Source organism: Bidens hawaiensis, unplaced genomic scaffold (assembly GCF_021521415.1).
Source record: "Bidens hawaiensis isolate Kalapana, Puna unplaced genomic scaffold, B.hawaiensis_p1.1 tig00010894_1, whole genome shotgun sequence".
Classification (NCBI taxonomy): Eukaryota; Viridiplantae; Streptophyta; class Magnoliopsida; order Asterales; family Asteraceae; genus Bidens; species Bidens hawaiensis.
The window spans coordinates 354,482-369,253 of record NW_027491841.1 but is presented as its reverse complement, the minus strand read 5'-3'; the positions used below and the strand labels follow the sequence as shown (position 1 = coordinate 369,253).

The following is a 14,772-nucleotide window of genomic DNA, read 5'->3' as shown; positions in this document are numbered from 1 at the left end:
TGTGTGACCATAAATCTTTTTCACACTTAACAACAGAGATTCATTTAATCAAACATAAAAGAAGTTCTTGCCACCCTCCGATCTTCCGTAGATTTCTTGTGTATCCTTTTTAAAAAGATACATTTCCAAATTTTCACTTTTTAAAAAATATTTGATATATGACTAGCTTATAAGAAGATACTAGCATCATATATATTATGTATATGATCAAAATTCAAAACAATCCAGCAAAATCAAAGTATCGGAAAGATTTGGTTGGCAAGTATCGATACAAAAGTTTTCCAACAAGAATCATTGTTGGGTGAACGCATCTTGTTATACTTTATAAAAAAAATCAAATCCTAAAAACCAATTAATAAACAGGATGAACAGTCTGTTAAACAGCAGATGTTTCCAGCTCATTCTAAACCGTCCACACTATATATAACTATGATAAACCGCCAATATCCAACACCAACACATCCTAAACCCTTCAGAACTTTCATAACCTCAGACATGGTAGCAGAAGAAGCTAACAAGGTGGAGGTTCAACCGCCGCCACCACCCACCGAGGTGGACTCCGAACCAGTTCCTGAACAACAGCCTACCGATGTTGAAAGTAAGTTGTGTTATTTACTTTTGATGCTAGACCTGTCAACTATGCCTTCTTAACTGTTAGATTATATCAATGTCAGACCCGGAGAAACCACGTGAAGAGGGTTCTAAACACAGAGGTATAGTAGTTAGTTTGATTATTCATATTCATGTTTTGAGTTTTGTTCATCATGACTGTTTGCTTGCTCAGACGAGGTTCTTGCTCGAGTAGCAACCGAGAAGAAAGATGCACTCATCAAAGCATGGGAAGAAAGTGAAATATCCAAAATTGATAACAGAGCCCAAAAGAAGCTAGCAGCCATTGGAGCATGGGAAAACAGCAAGAAAGCTGAACTAGAAGCTGAACTCAAGAAGATTGAGGTCACAATCTCTCTCACCATTTTGTTATAACAGATTTCAGCCACAAAGATTCACATAATTCATTCATTTACTTACCAATTTTCAAACATATACTAACAGGAGAAACTAGAAAAGAAAAAAGCTAAATACACAGAGAAAATGAAGAACAAAATAGCTCTTGTTCACAAAGCTGCAGAAGAAAAGAGAGCAATTACAGAAGCTAAACGCGGAGAAGATGTTTTAAAAGCAGAGGAATTAGCTGCCAAGTGTCGGGCCACCGGTTCGAGCCCGAAGAAACTCACTAGATGGTTTTCTTCAAGCTAAATGTTTCATGTTTACATCATTTTGTGTGCACTTGTAAGAAAAGTTTGTAACAAAAGTTTGAAAAGTAACATTTATATCATCAAGTTCTGGCTTACTGGTCTTACTTCCTACTTCCTAATTTAGACATAATAATACCCCATGGTTTTAACATTTAACCAGCACTGATTTTAAACAAAATGAGGGCATTATAGTAAATAACCTGTCAAGTAGAAGCTTGATTATCATCATCTGGGTCACCTTGAAGATATTCTAGAAATTCACCATCATTTGGAAAATCAAGCAGCAGATCCAATGTTGCTTTATACGAATTTGGAGAGTATGAACCGCTGTTTGTTGCATCTTCAGTTTCAATCTTGCAAATTTGATCACTCGAGCTGGCGTTAAATGCGGGTTCCGCTTGCATAGTCACCACATAATCTGACTCGACTTTTAACACGGGTTCCGCCTGCATTGTTACCACATAATCTGGCTCGACTTTTATCGCGCGTGCCACGTGGCTTGTACCCTTTGTGTTTTGAAATGATTCACCAGCTTCAGAATTCCATGCGCGAAGAAAGTAGTCGCAATCGGGTAGTCCAGGTGGTGAGCTGTGAATGATTGTGTCCATTGGCAGCTTAGCATCGGCCTCCACCTGTTCTGCAGTGTGGGTAGCTGATGTGGAAGCTGAGCTGGCTTGCAGGGTTGTGTTTATGTTGGGGATGCGTTTTCTCAAATGCGAATTCCAGTAGTTTTTTATCTCATTATCTGTTCTTCCTGGAAGCCATGATGCTATAGTTGCCCACCTGCATAGTTCGGTTTTCGATTTGATCAACAAAAAAAATCCATAATTCCGAGAGAAATGTTTAAAAAGATTTAATAAAGAGTCAATGAAGTAGTTTATTACTTGTTACCGTGCAAGGCGTGCAGCTGGAAGATTGTTTGTTCTTCATCATAACTGAATGCACCTCGTTTAATATCAGGCCGAAGATAGTTTGTCCACCTGAGTCGACAGCTTTTCCCACATCGACGAAGACCTATCGCATAAGAAATTACCCTTTTACCCTTCGTTGTCAACCTAGTTCGGATAAATAAACTACCCTTTTCCCCTTTCATGTCAAACTAGTTTGAATAGAGAAATTACCCTTTTACCCTTTATTGTCAAATTAGTTCCCAATGCTAAAAGCCTAAAACTCACCTAATATGAACAATGACATATGAAAGAGCTAAAGAACATGAAGTGCAGACTTGAATGCTAGTTTAACCATTACCAGTAATGTAGGACCATGTAACAAGAAATCACACGCATGAGATAAATGTACCAATTAAATATAGAAAACAAGATTATCTTTTTGTTAATATGCTCTGATTATCAGTTTACAGTCAATAAAGGATCAATCTTTATAAGATATCATGAGTTTTCAGAACACATGATAACTCTGATCAGTGAGGACCAAAATTTTAACATGAAACAGACTTTTCCACCTAGGGTTTTTGACTAGATAAATCGTCTTTCTGCATCATCATGATATGATATAACATAACATAACAGGACATCTATAATGAGCCGAAACCAACGGCTCTATGTGGTCCAAAGGATTCAAGATGGGCTGTCTCAATCGGGACCAATCTGGTATTTAATTGCAATATGGTACAAACAAACTTTACTTTCTAATTCTAATTGTTTTGGGGATTTTCTTCAACTTCTGTTGAGATGCTTAGTGCTTACAGGCATCTCATTAATCGGTCCATGAACATCAATAACGACAGTGCTCCAAATCACTACTTCTTTTGGCAAAACAAACATTGGAATGATAAAAGTATACTCAACAATGCTGATTTGTTATCTTTCTTCTTCTATACGCCTAACAAAACGTTTATGCACAAGCATAGGCGGATCTACAATGGAAGCAAGGGTATTCTGGGATACCCCACAACTTTCTTGCGAAGTGTAAAATTGGTGCAAAATTATTTATTTTTCTTCTCCGTTTTATTTATGTACATGTATATGTATACACCACATACATTTGAATAATCACGAACACAGTTAATGCTACGGGGAGAAAGGATTAACCTGCAAGCTTGGGAAAGGAACGCCAGGTGCCGTGGCCGTTCTTCGTGATGTAATCGAGAAGAATCTTATCTTCTTCGGCAGTCCAAGCACCTTTTTTGACCTCACCTTTGTTGCAGCATGGCAATCTCCCCATACTTTTGCCCCTCTTTCTCATCCAACACACAAGTGTTTGAATAAAAAATGTGTGTTTGTAATTTAGAGAGAGAAGGGTCAAACAACAGATGCAGTAGGTCAGTAATGAACCGCCATTAATTCGTACGGCTTCATCACTGCAGCAATTTCCAGCACGATTTATTAGAAACATTGAAACATTTCAAAAGGTAAACACGTCTTCATCACACATTGAAACGATTACGTAATAATTGGTGCAATTATAGCAAAATTAAACATATTTATTACGGTAGCCAGGTGTGACATTCGGTTAAACATGAAAAAGGTGATGAATGCTGACCTGAGGAATTGAGAGAATGATTGAGGTGGAAAGGGGGGATTAGGGTTTTGTTTGAAGAAATATGTTTGTTACATACATGTGTGTGTATGTATGTATGTATGTAAATGAGAGGTGGTCGAGAAAGATGACAAAAAGAGTGTGAGGTTTTAATGCTGGTGTAATGTGATGGGTTTTGATAAACTCACACTCACTGCCTGTTTATTTGCATTTCCCGTGCACCTGAATCACGTGCTATGCTTATTCTTTTTCTAAATTTTATAACAAATAAAAATATTATCCAATGTTATTTTTTTAGGTTTATTAACGTAAACGGTTTGTTGATTACAATGTGGAGTCTTTGAGGGAAGCGAAACAATTTAGCCCATAATGGGGACCGGTTCATCTATGAAGCTTGATTGAAGGGACTAAAGTTATTGGTTACTTTTGAATCAAATATAGGTCCAAAAACAGAGGGTTGATATTAGGGGATTGGGGTGGTTTTTAATTGCAGTAATTGATGATGTACATAAGTTTCTTGTGGGTGAAGAATAAGTCCAGGTTTGACAAGGGTAAAGTGACGTGTATCGGGAGTGATATAAGTCATTGGGTGATGCTGTTTTCATGTTTTTTCAATGTATAGATGGATTTGACTCTACTAGTATCTTGCTAGTTTGCGATGATTATGTGAATATTCTAGGGGTGGCAATCTTGATCAAAACATTTTCAAATGAGTTAATTTGGGTTGTTTTAAAACTTATATGGGTAGATTTAGGTCATAAATTTTAATAAAATGGGTTACTTGAAATTCCACCTTTTTATTTTCGGGTCAAAATGGGTCGACAAATTTAAAGAAATAGGTCAGTATGGGTTACTGTCTTAAGGAAAAGTGGCAAGCTCAGGTTGAAACGGGTTTTGGATTGGAACGAGTTCGGTTTAGGTTTTGAGCCGACACGAGTTTTCGCACTGGACGGGTTGGGTTTTAGTTTCCTTTGTTTCTTTTTGGTCGGTTTCGGAGCACTGGACGAGTTGGGTTCCGGTTTATTTTATTTGTTTTTGGTCGGTTTCGGATTCGTTTTCGGCCTTTTGTTTCGTTGTGGTCGGTTTTTTCAGTTTCATTTCTGTCGGTTTCAGGTTTTTAGTTTTATTTTGATTGATTTTTTCGGTTTCGATCAATTATGTTCAGTTTTGGTTTATGTTTCGTTTTCGTCGACTTTCGGTTTCAGTTCATTTCTCGGTTTTTTTTTGAAGAACGAGGGTAACGGACGAAACGTTTTAGTTTTTTTTTTACATTTTTCGTTTTTTATTTATATTTTGAGTTATAATTTTTTTATTAAGTTTTTTGAAATTTTTTTAGGGATTTTTATTAACAATTAAAACCCTCCAAAAAAAATTCAAAAAAATTAATAAAAAAATTATAACTCAAAATATAAAACCGAAAACGTTTCCGCCTTTGCCCTCGTTCTTCAAAAAAAAGAAAAAAAAAAGAAAACCGATTCGAAACCCATTTTGACCCGTTTCGACCTTGACCCATTTCGACCCGGACCCGTTCTGACTTGAACCTTTTAACCTAACCCGTTCCGACCCGAACCAAAACAACCATTTTTTTAGTTGACCCATTCCGACCCTAACCCATTTCGACCCTAACCCGTTCTGACCCATGACCCGTTTCAACCCAACCCAACTCATTTGCCACCCCTATACTGAATAATAATATGTTTTGTTAGTTGTTAAAATAACACAAGATGAGCCAAAAAAACATGTTGTACACATTTATAATCATCTTATCAATCTATCTTGATAAGTCAAAATAGATTGATAGGCTGTAAAATGAGTAGTAACATAGATCTACAAATGTAATTGTTAAATATTTAGTTTTGTTATCTAGAAAATACTAACGGTGCAGCTTGCTGTTTATTTATATTCTACTAGATTTTATCCCCCGTATTACAGGGGTTGTTTTATATTATTCGTTTTTAATATTTATATATGTATATTTGGATTTTAATTTTATTTATTGTAATAAAGTTAATAATTAATATACTTGAGGTTTGATGATGAAATGGTTTCACAAATAAATGATATGTTATAATCCGGTTTAAAAGCTATCTGGGTTTAGTGATACCCATTACCCGTTTATTTTGTTTATTATAAAATTGTTTCTTAATTATAAATAATATCTTTTTTAAAATAAAATAGGATATTATTTTTTTATTATATTCCTATTTTATAGGATTTTCATATCAAATATTTGATGAGATTAATTTTTAATATAACGAGATGATATAACCCGTTTAAGAGCTATCTGGGTTTGGTGAGACCTTTACCCATGAATTCGGGTCAAATGCGTGAGAAGCCTTCATTTACAAATAAAACAATCTGATGGCTTGAGAGAATGGTTGTTTTACATTTTTCGCTTTTTAATATTTATTTTTTGGATTTTAATTTTCTTTATTGTAAGAAAATTAATAATATACTTAGGGTTTGATGATGAAAGGGTTTCATAAATAAATGATATGTTATAACCCGTTTAAAAGCTATCTGGTTTGGTGACCCATGACCCGCTTATGTTTTTTACTATAAAATTGTTTATTAATTATAAATAATATCTTTTTTTTAAATTGGATATTAAATTTTAGTATATTCCTATTTTGTAGGATTTTCATATCAAATAACTGGTAAGATTAATTTTTAATTTAATGAAATGTTATAACCCGTTTAAGAGCTATCTGGTTTTGGTAAGACCCATACCCATGAATTTGGGTTAAATCAATGAGAGGCCTTCATTTAAAAATCAAGAAATCTGGTGGCTATTATAAAAAGGGGGAGCGACCACATCGCGACACATAGGATTTTTGGGTTTTCGTTTATATATATTGTAGATTTTAGTGTTAAAAATTGTTAGATGTTTCCTTGCCAATTATTTATTATTGTGTTTTATCCCTGTATTACGATGATTGTTTTCATTTTTTGTTTATATATATATATATATATATATATATATATATAAATGAAAACCCAAAAATCGTATGTGTCGCGATGTGGTCTCTCCCCCCTTTTATTGAGCCACCAGATTTCTTGATTTTTAAATGGAGACCTCTCATTGATTTAACCCAAATTCATGGGTATGGGTCTTACCAAAACCAGATAGCTCTTAAACGGGTTATAACATTTCATTAAATTAAAAATTAATCTTACCAGTTATTTGATATGAAAATCCTACAAAATAGGAATATACTAAAATTTAATATCCAATTTAAAAAGAAAAATATATTATTTATAATTAATAAACAATTTTATAGTAAAAAACATAAGCGGGTCGTGGGTCACCAAATCCAGATAGCTTTTAAACGGGTTATAACATATCATTTATTTATGAAACTCTTTCATCATCAAACCCTAAGTATATTATTAACTTTCTTACAATAAAGGAAATTAAAAATTCAAAAAATAAATATTAAAAAACGAAAAATGTAAAACAACCATTCTCTCAAGCAATCAGATTACTTTATTTGTAAATGAAGGCTTCTCACGTATTTGACCCGAATTCACTGGTAAAGATCTCACCAAACCCAGATAGCTCTTAAACGGGTTATATCATCTCGTTATATTAAAAAATAATCTCATCAAATATTTGATATGAAAATCCTATAAAATAGGAATATACTAAAAAAATAATATCCTATTTTATTTTAAAAAAGATATTATTTATAATTAAGAAACAATTTTATAATAAACAAAATAAACGGGTAATGGGTATCACTAAACCCAGATAGCTTTTAAAGCGGATTATAACATATCATTTATTTGTGAAACCATTTCATCATCAAACCTCAAGTATATTAATTATTGACTTTATTACAATAAATAAAATTAAAATCCAAATATACATATATAAATATTAAAAACGAATAATGTAAAATAACCCCCATAATACGGGGGATAAAATCTAGTATATATATATAGGAAAGAGATGTTTTGAGAACCATGTTGAGTTTTAAGAACTTAAGAACTCAATTCTATGCCACACATTTAATTAAATGGATTGGAATATGTGGTTGAGATTAAATCTGGCAAAAAAGTCAAAGTGGGAGATAAAATAAATATGTAAGTGGTTACACTAACTTTTACGTCCGTTACACATGTGTAAAAAGTCGACTCGGTGCGTAAAAAACTCTGTAATTTTTTTACGTGTATGTAACTTACATATATTACGCATGTGTAAAAAAAATTCGAAAAAAAAAATCGTTACACTGAGTTCTTTCGAGTTCTTAAAACTCAAAGGGGTTCTTAATTGAAATTTCCCATATATATATATTGGATTTTTAATTTTATTTATTGTAAGAAAGTCAACAATATACTTAAGATTTGATGATAAAAGGGTTTCTCAAATTAATGAGATGTTATAACTCTTTTAAAAGTTATCTGGGTTTGAAGAGACCCTTGAAATCGCTTATTTTTTATTTTAAAATTATTTCTTAATTATAATTAATATATTTTTTTTTAAAATTGGATATTAATTTTTAATATATCCTTATTTTATAGGATTTTTATATCAAATATTTGATGAGATTAATTTTTAATATAATGAGATGTGGCTATCTGGGTTTGATAAGACCCATTTCTTTAAATTCGGATCAAATGCATAGAATTCTCAATTTAAAAATAAGAAATTTGATGGCTTGAGAGAACATGGGAAACAACCAGAGAGCTTTCAAAGATTTTGTTAATAAGATTTGTGCATCATTTATGTGAGTAAAGTTATATAAATATAAACGGATTTTAGATGGAATAGGAGGTTAAAACCATAAGTTATAGCTTTTTATTTTTGTAAATATGATCATAGCAGGTTAATTTGTCCAACTTTTTAGTTTTAGTACAATGAAAGATGATTCATTTATTAATCTTGAGGTATGTCATCTTAAAACATAAGATAAGACACGTATTTATTTACGTGATCTTAAATAAAAATGACCGATTATTTGTTATTAGGTTTTTTAACCGCCAACGAATCCTCCAAATGAGTTATTGACTAAATTCATCGTATCGAGATACACTTGTCTTTCGATCCGGGAAAAACCCTCACCTAAGGCCAACGTCTGTGAACATTCGCCCGAAGCCACGACAGTGCGGTGAGATAAACCCTTCAGTCCAATGATCCAACTATTGAAAGCCACTTAATCGCGTAGTCTCCCGTCATCACTCCGATGCCTTTGAAAACTAAATGCTGTGTGTAGGATTCGAATCTAAGTCATATGAAACATCAAATCTCTTCCTTACCGGTGATCATTGGCCTTATTAGTTATTAGTAGTTTGTGTATTTTCCATTTTTGTTTAATTGGTAATGGAGACGTTATTAATGTCTATATTATTATATTTTTTAAATTACAAAGTTCTTCAAACACACATCTGTCACTGTTTGTTAGGCTTTAAGCTTAAAACTATGTACTTGTTGCTTAGACTATTGTACAATATCTTCTCATTTATAGCAACTCCACGTGTTAGCTATATTTACACCTAGCCTCTTTTGTGTGGAAAGTGAAAGGCAAACCACTGCTTCTTTTTGGTTTCTTCATAGTATCCACTGGTGGCTTCTCTCTCCACCTCTTTAATTTCGTCAAGGGGTTGTATGGCGACATTACTAGTTCAGACGGCACTCCGCTAGCCTTAGTTAGACGGTGAGTGTACGTGTTTTTAAGTTCTGATGTCTCCATTCTTTACAATTTTCTTTTCAGATGCATTTTCGGCAGCTGATGTTTAATTACAAAATATGGATCGTCTATTATCGACCTCTGATTACACATTGCATATGTTGTTCTTCTGTTTGTCTTTGTCTTTTCGTCCTGCATGTTTGATTAAATGCCTGAGTGAACTTTTGCTTCAAAAATGACTCAGCCAATTCATATCAATTTTCTTAAACTTTAAACCCAAAGTATATGATTACCACAAACATGCAACAGCTCGATTCAGGAGGACATCATATGCTTTTTTCCAAAATGGATGATGTCCATTTATGCTTAAAAGAAATATCATTACTACAAAAATAAAGTGAACCTCTAACTAAGACAAATTTATATGATATTAACAATAAGAAATTTCTAAAGATATTATTTAAAACAGGAAATTAATCATTCTCTTGTTGATATTTTAATAATTAATAATCAAATAAGTAGGGATCGTTTTCTCACTCTTATTTAACGTTATTATATTATTATTTCAGTTAAAAACAAATATTTTAAAACTAAGAATTATTAATTTTATATCTGAGTAACTTATATAAATTGGTAAACGTATAGACGCGTTGCGAAGAAATTTTGCATCGATCAAAAGTATAAAAGCTAATGTCGTTAGTGTTTTGGTTAAAAATTAACAAATGATAATCAAATAACCAAACTAAGATTGTGAGGTAGGATGCTTGTAAGGATAATAGCGTTGACACAGTGATGAGCGAGGAAAACCCTTGATCCTTAAAGATCACCGACACAAAACCTCGGGAGGCGATTGAAAATCGACCTGCCTAGGACAACATTATTTGGTAAAAATACAATTACAAATTTGGAGGTGTTATGATCTCTACTATAAGTACAAGAGTGTGTTCATGGCGAGCGTGTGTGTGTGTGTGTTGTGTGTCTTATGCGATCAAATCACTGATATATAATATATAGTAAAACTAGTAATAATGAGTAATAAATGCATTGCGAGGATCCTGGAGCAATTACAGAATTTAATATCTTCATTATTTGAATTGTTGTGGCAACCCCCAACGTCCTAATATTCAATGCTTGAGCGAGTCTTTAGTTGGGTATTAAGTACTGGTAGTTTCCTCCAAGACCGAGTCAAAGATAAAAGGATTATGTCAATTAATAAGGCTAATTACCAGGGATATTGTCTTCTATTTAGGATCCTGATGTGCTGCAAGGATCCTAGAGCTGGTTCTAAATTATGGTATTCTTAGAATTTTTATCCGTAACAATTGCCCACAAATATTTACAGCTGTAATCCACTTTACAAGGTTGTGAATATTTCAAATATTTGAAAATCCTCTTAATAAAGGCGGTTATTTGAATGATTTGACATGGTGCGATAAACGAGGCGTAATTATTGCTTTGTGGTTATTATCTCATCCTCAATATCACAATCTTCCATTGCTTATTCCTTGTTGCTCTCTAGGTAAGTTTCTTTCTTCCTTATCTACTTTTCAAACACTTACTATTGTTTCTTAGTGAACCACGGGGAAGAAAATAATCAGGTCTCGTGCTTCCATTTCGGATGTGTCGATGAATGAGTTTGTTGATCAACGCATTCTTGAGCTTATCGTCCAAGATAAGTGTTCTTTCATCGATTCTGACGTCGAAGCTATGAGATCTTCTCTTTCTTTTTATAAAATACCGTTTTTAAACCGTTTGACCCTAAATCCAAATCTGACTTAGTATTAAATAAATGAGTTTTCTTCCCTTATCATCCTTTCAATATTGGTTTCTCTTATCCTTTTCCCAACCTAACCGTTGATTTTTTCAAAGTCACTGGTTTGAGTTATGCTTAAATCATGCCTATAGCCTAGAAAGATCTCTTCGTCCTTGAGAACTTGATCTAGAACCACAACCTAGATTTTGGTGTCTCAGAACTTGCTTATGCATATGATCTTCGTCCCATGGTTTTTATCGCTTCTTTTCAAAACCAAACCTGGCCAAGAACCCCTCATTCTGATGAACTTGCTCCTTCTCAAGAGGATACTACTACCAAGGTGAGTCATTTTTATAAGCTTGAACCGGCTGAAAGAAGTTTAATCCAAAAGCCTCAAGTGTCGAAGTGAGTTTCGAATCCCAACATTCTCAATCTGCCATGTATCAAGGTAAGGATCCTGCATAACTAGTTAGTGTACGTGTATACATATGTAAATAGGATAATGACATGTTTTGATCCTCTTAACAGGATATAAGAAGCCCTGTTTTGATTTCGGTGTTGACGAAATTGACAACATGCTTTCTACTGGTGGCATGGCTATCAAGGAGGAAAAGCTGATTCCCTTAATCTCCAGGCCCCCTTGTCCTTTTCCAACCCAACCGCTAATTTTTTCAAAGTCACTGGTTTGAGTTATGCTCAAATCATGCCTATAGCCTAGAGGGATCTCTTCGTCCTTGAGAACTTGATCTAGAACCACAACCTAGATTTTGGTGTCTCAGAACTTGCTTATGCATATGATCTTCGTCCCATGGTTTTTATCGCTTCTTTTCAAAACCAAACCTGGCCAAGAACTCCTCATTCTAATGAACTTGCTCCTTCTCAAGAGGATACTACTGCCAAGGTGAGTCATCTTTATAAGCTTGAACCGGCTGAAAGAAGTTTAATCCAAAAGCCTCAAGTGTCGAAATGAGTTTCGAATCCCAACATTCTCAATCTGCCATGTATCAAGGTAAGGATCCTACATAACAAGTTAGTGTACGTGTATACATATGTAAATAGGATACTGACATGTTTTGATCCTCTTAACAGGATCTAAGAAGCCCAGTTTTGATTTCGGTGTTGACAAAATTGACAACATGCTTTCTACTAGTGGCATGGCTATCAAGGAGGAAAAACTGATTCCCTTAATCTCCATGCCCGTAACCCGAAGCACTCCCCCTATTCCACCCAAACCATACCCTCAAGCAAGAAGATGAAAACTCAGGATCCTTTCAAGGACTAGATCATGACGGGATCTTGGATAGTCTGAAAATCAAATTTTTCATTTTTAGTCCTTCTACTTTTAAGAGTTGACAAAAGTAGCCAGAAAGTTTCTAGATGTTACAGAACTCAACTTCACGAACCGAAGGAAGAACAAATTCGTCATCGGGGAAAACTTCAGGGTAATCAGAAACAACGGGGATATCACGAATTTGTTTCTCTTCCTTCTTTTCCACCACATGGAGAAGGAACATCATGTACCTCTTGCGTACTTTTGGGCTTGAACATACGAAATAATTTTAAGCCCTCGAGGAGGCTTTTCACCGAAAACCCTAAGGGTTTGACCATGAAGAAGAGGAATTCGAACGTACTGTTCAAAACAAACAATTTCAGCATGGTGTTGGGCTAGCCTAATACCTACTATGATGTCAAAACTTCCTAATTGCATTAGTACATGGTCGATTTAAAATCCGGGTCTGCTAAGGGTTAAGGTGCAATTACAAATGATGGAATCAATGATAATAGATTCCAAATTAGAAAATTTGACCGAATAAGAATATTTAAGTTGAGAATATTTAAGTGATATGGATGCATAATGATTGTTAACTAAGAACGTACCGTTCACCACATCGTTGTTATGTTGGGTTTGGTGATTTTTGATCACAAATGCATGTCTACAAGCACCTTTAGCAATAGGAGGAGCTCGAGAAAGTTGGGGAGCTTGAGCAAATTTGGGGCACTTGGGCTTGGACGAGTTGAACATGTATAACTGGAACTTGGTTGGCTAGGAGTTAGAGTTGAGGTTGGTAAGCTTGGACTTGATAGGTTTGTGTGGTGTTAGTTTGAGTAGGGAAAGCTTGAACTTGGATTTCAAACACGAGTCTAGGACACGCGTTGAGAAGATGACCCAGACCGCCACAACTGTTTCAAGCACGCATGGTAGAGAAAGATTAAGCAACGAGTTAAGCATATGGTGCAACACGGGGTTGAGGATAAAGTTGAGCAATACGGGGAGGCTTGAATGTATTGGGTTGAGAATGCATTGGATCACGACAATCGTTATGGAGATGACCATAACTCCCGTAATGGGCGCATTGACGGCATGGATACCAGCCGGTTGATGGCATTGGTAAATGTTGCAATTGGGGTATGGGCCCGGGTAAGGTTTCTTGGGTGGAGCTTGAGCAGTTTGGGTTTGAGGCAGGTTAGGAAGAGTTACGTCATAGTTATTTCTCATCTTGGTGTAGTTGCTGTTAGGGTGTATGGGTTTGGAAGATGATTCAGCCTTGACCTCCTTAGTAGGTTCGGTCATAGCCTTCTCAACGGTTTTCTTGGCTCCTTTTCACGTCAAGGTCCTGGACATAACATGATTTTCAGAGAGGGTAGCAACAAGACCAACGGCATCAGCAATGGTTTTGGGATGACGACTAAGCACAGCATCCTAGATGGTTATCAGCAATGGTTTTGGATCGCTCTTTCAAGCAGGGTAACCATGCGGGGAACTAGCAGACTCAATTCATGAAAACGGTTTATTATAGTTTGAATTGTCACAGCTATCTTTCTTGAAATTCCAAAACTCTATCTCGAGCCTCTGAAGTTCATGTTTCGGGAAAAACTCCTTCCTTAGGAGAGCCTTGATGTCTTCCCATGGTAATGCCATAGCAATTAGGATCCTTGAGAATTCTTTATCCCGTTCCACTATGTGAGAGCTCTCACATCGAAGACGCTTGAAGCAAAACTCGTCTTCTTGGTTCCAGGACACTCGTAATGGAAAAAAAATGTTCTCTATGCTTTCGAACCACTGAAGGGGCTTGGTTGCGTCCTTCGCTCCCACATATCCAGGTGGGTTAGTATTGGTGAATTGCTTAAAGTTGCAAGAATTGATGAGATTTGGAGGGGTTTGGGTAGCATTGATGGATTGGATTTAGGCTATAAGGTTGGGATCACAGCAGCCATTTCCGCAATCTAAGCAGCCATATTGTGATCGGAGTTACCAGCAGGACGACGATGTCGACAACAAGCTAAAGACATTCTGCAACACACAATAGTATGGGAAAAAGTGTGAGTTACATGGAGTATTTGTGAAAACATGAGGGTGTAGCGTTGTAACATTTCGAAATTACCAATAAGAATTTAAATTTAGTTCTCATGAAATGGAATTGTGAATTGAAAACAAAAAAACAAACTTAGCAACACTATATGAAATAACATTTAATTTGAAATTGGATCTTCATGGATCACAATGATATTCCCATTTCAAATAAATCTTTAAAAAATTGCAATGGTTAGTTGAAATATTCACGAACCATCATTGATATTTCAACAAAAATCACAAAAGAAATGATAGTTTGGAGTGGATAGTTGAAAATTGAAA

At 34.9% G+C, this 14,772-nt stretch overlaps 2 protein-coding genes across 3 annotated transcripts; one reads left to right on the top strand and one right to left on the bottom strand.

Annotated features, from left to right (window-relative positions):
- The first annotated feature begins 387 nt into the window (after positions 1-387).
- LOC143536679 (remorin-like) lies at positions 388-1,380 on the top strand. Its single transcript, XM_077030617.1, has 4 exons — positions 388-598; positions 675-713; positions 785-954; positions 1,054-1,380. The coding sequence occupies exons 1-4, from the start codon at positions 388-390 to the stop codon at positions 1,255-1,257; spliced, it is 624 nt and encodes a 207-aa protein (XP_076886732.1). The 3' UTR covers positions 1,258-1,380.
- Positions 1,381-1,408: 28 nt separating this feature from the next.
- LOC143536678 (transcription factor MYB17-like) lies at positions 1,409-3,461 on the bottom strand. 2 transcript variants are annotated; one of them, XM_077030616.1, is made up of 4 exons: positions 3,308-3,461; positions 2,141-2,270; positions 1,680-2,039; positions 1,409-1,631 (listed from the first exon to the last, which is right to left on the bottom strand). In XM_077030616.1, the coding sequence occupies exons 1-4, from the start codon at positions 3,459-3,461 to the stop codon at positions 1,460-1,462; spliced, it is 816 nt and encodes a 271-aa protein (XP_076886731.1). In that variant the 3' UTR covers positions 1,409-1,459. The 2 variants fall into 2 exon arrangements, with proteins under 2 accessions (XP_076886731.1, XP_076886730.1); XM_077030615.1 differs by having other exon boundaries at positions 1,409-2,039.
- Between the last annotated feature and the right edge of the window lie 11,311 nt (positions 3,462-14,772).

Bases quoted from the DNA above. Each gene is read 5' to 3' on its own strand.
- LOC143536679 (XM_077030617.1), top strand. From the start codon at position 388: ATGTTTCCAGCTCATTCTAAACCGTCCACACTATATATAACTATGATA. The intron at 714-784 runs GTATAGTAGTTA...TTGCTTGCTCAG, and splicing joins AGAGGGTTCTAAACACAGAG to ACGAGGTTCTTGCTCGAGTA. The intron at 955-1,053 runs GTCACAATCTCT...ATATACTAACAG, and splicing joins CTGAACTCAAGAAGATTGAG to GAGAAACTAGAAAAGAAAAA.
- LOC143536678 (XM_077030615.1), bottom strand. From the start codon at position 3,461: ATGAGAAAGAGGGGCAAAAGTATGGGGAGATTGCCATGCTGCAACAAA. The intron at 2,271-3,307 runs GTTAATCCTTTC...CTTATGCGATAG, and splicing joins TTCCTTTCCCAAGCTTGCAG to GTCTTCGTCGATGTGGGAAA. The intron at 2,040-2,140 runs GTAATAAACTAC...CGAACTATGCAG, and splicing joins CACGCCTTGCACGGTAACAA to GTGGGCAACTATAGCATCAT.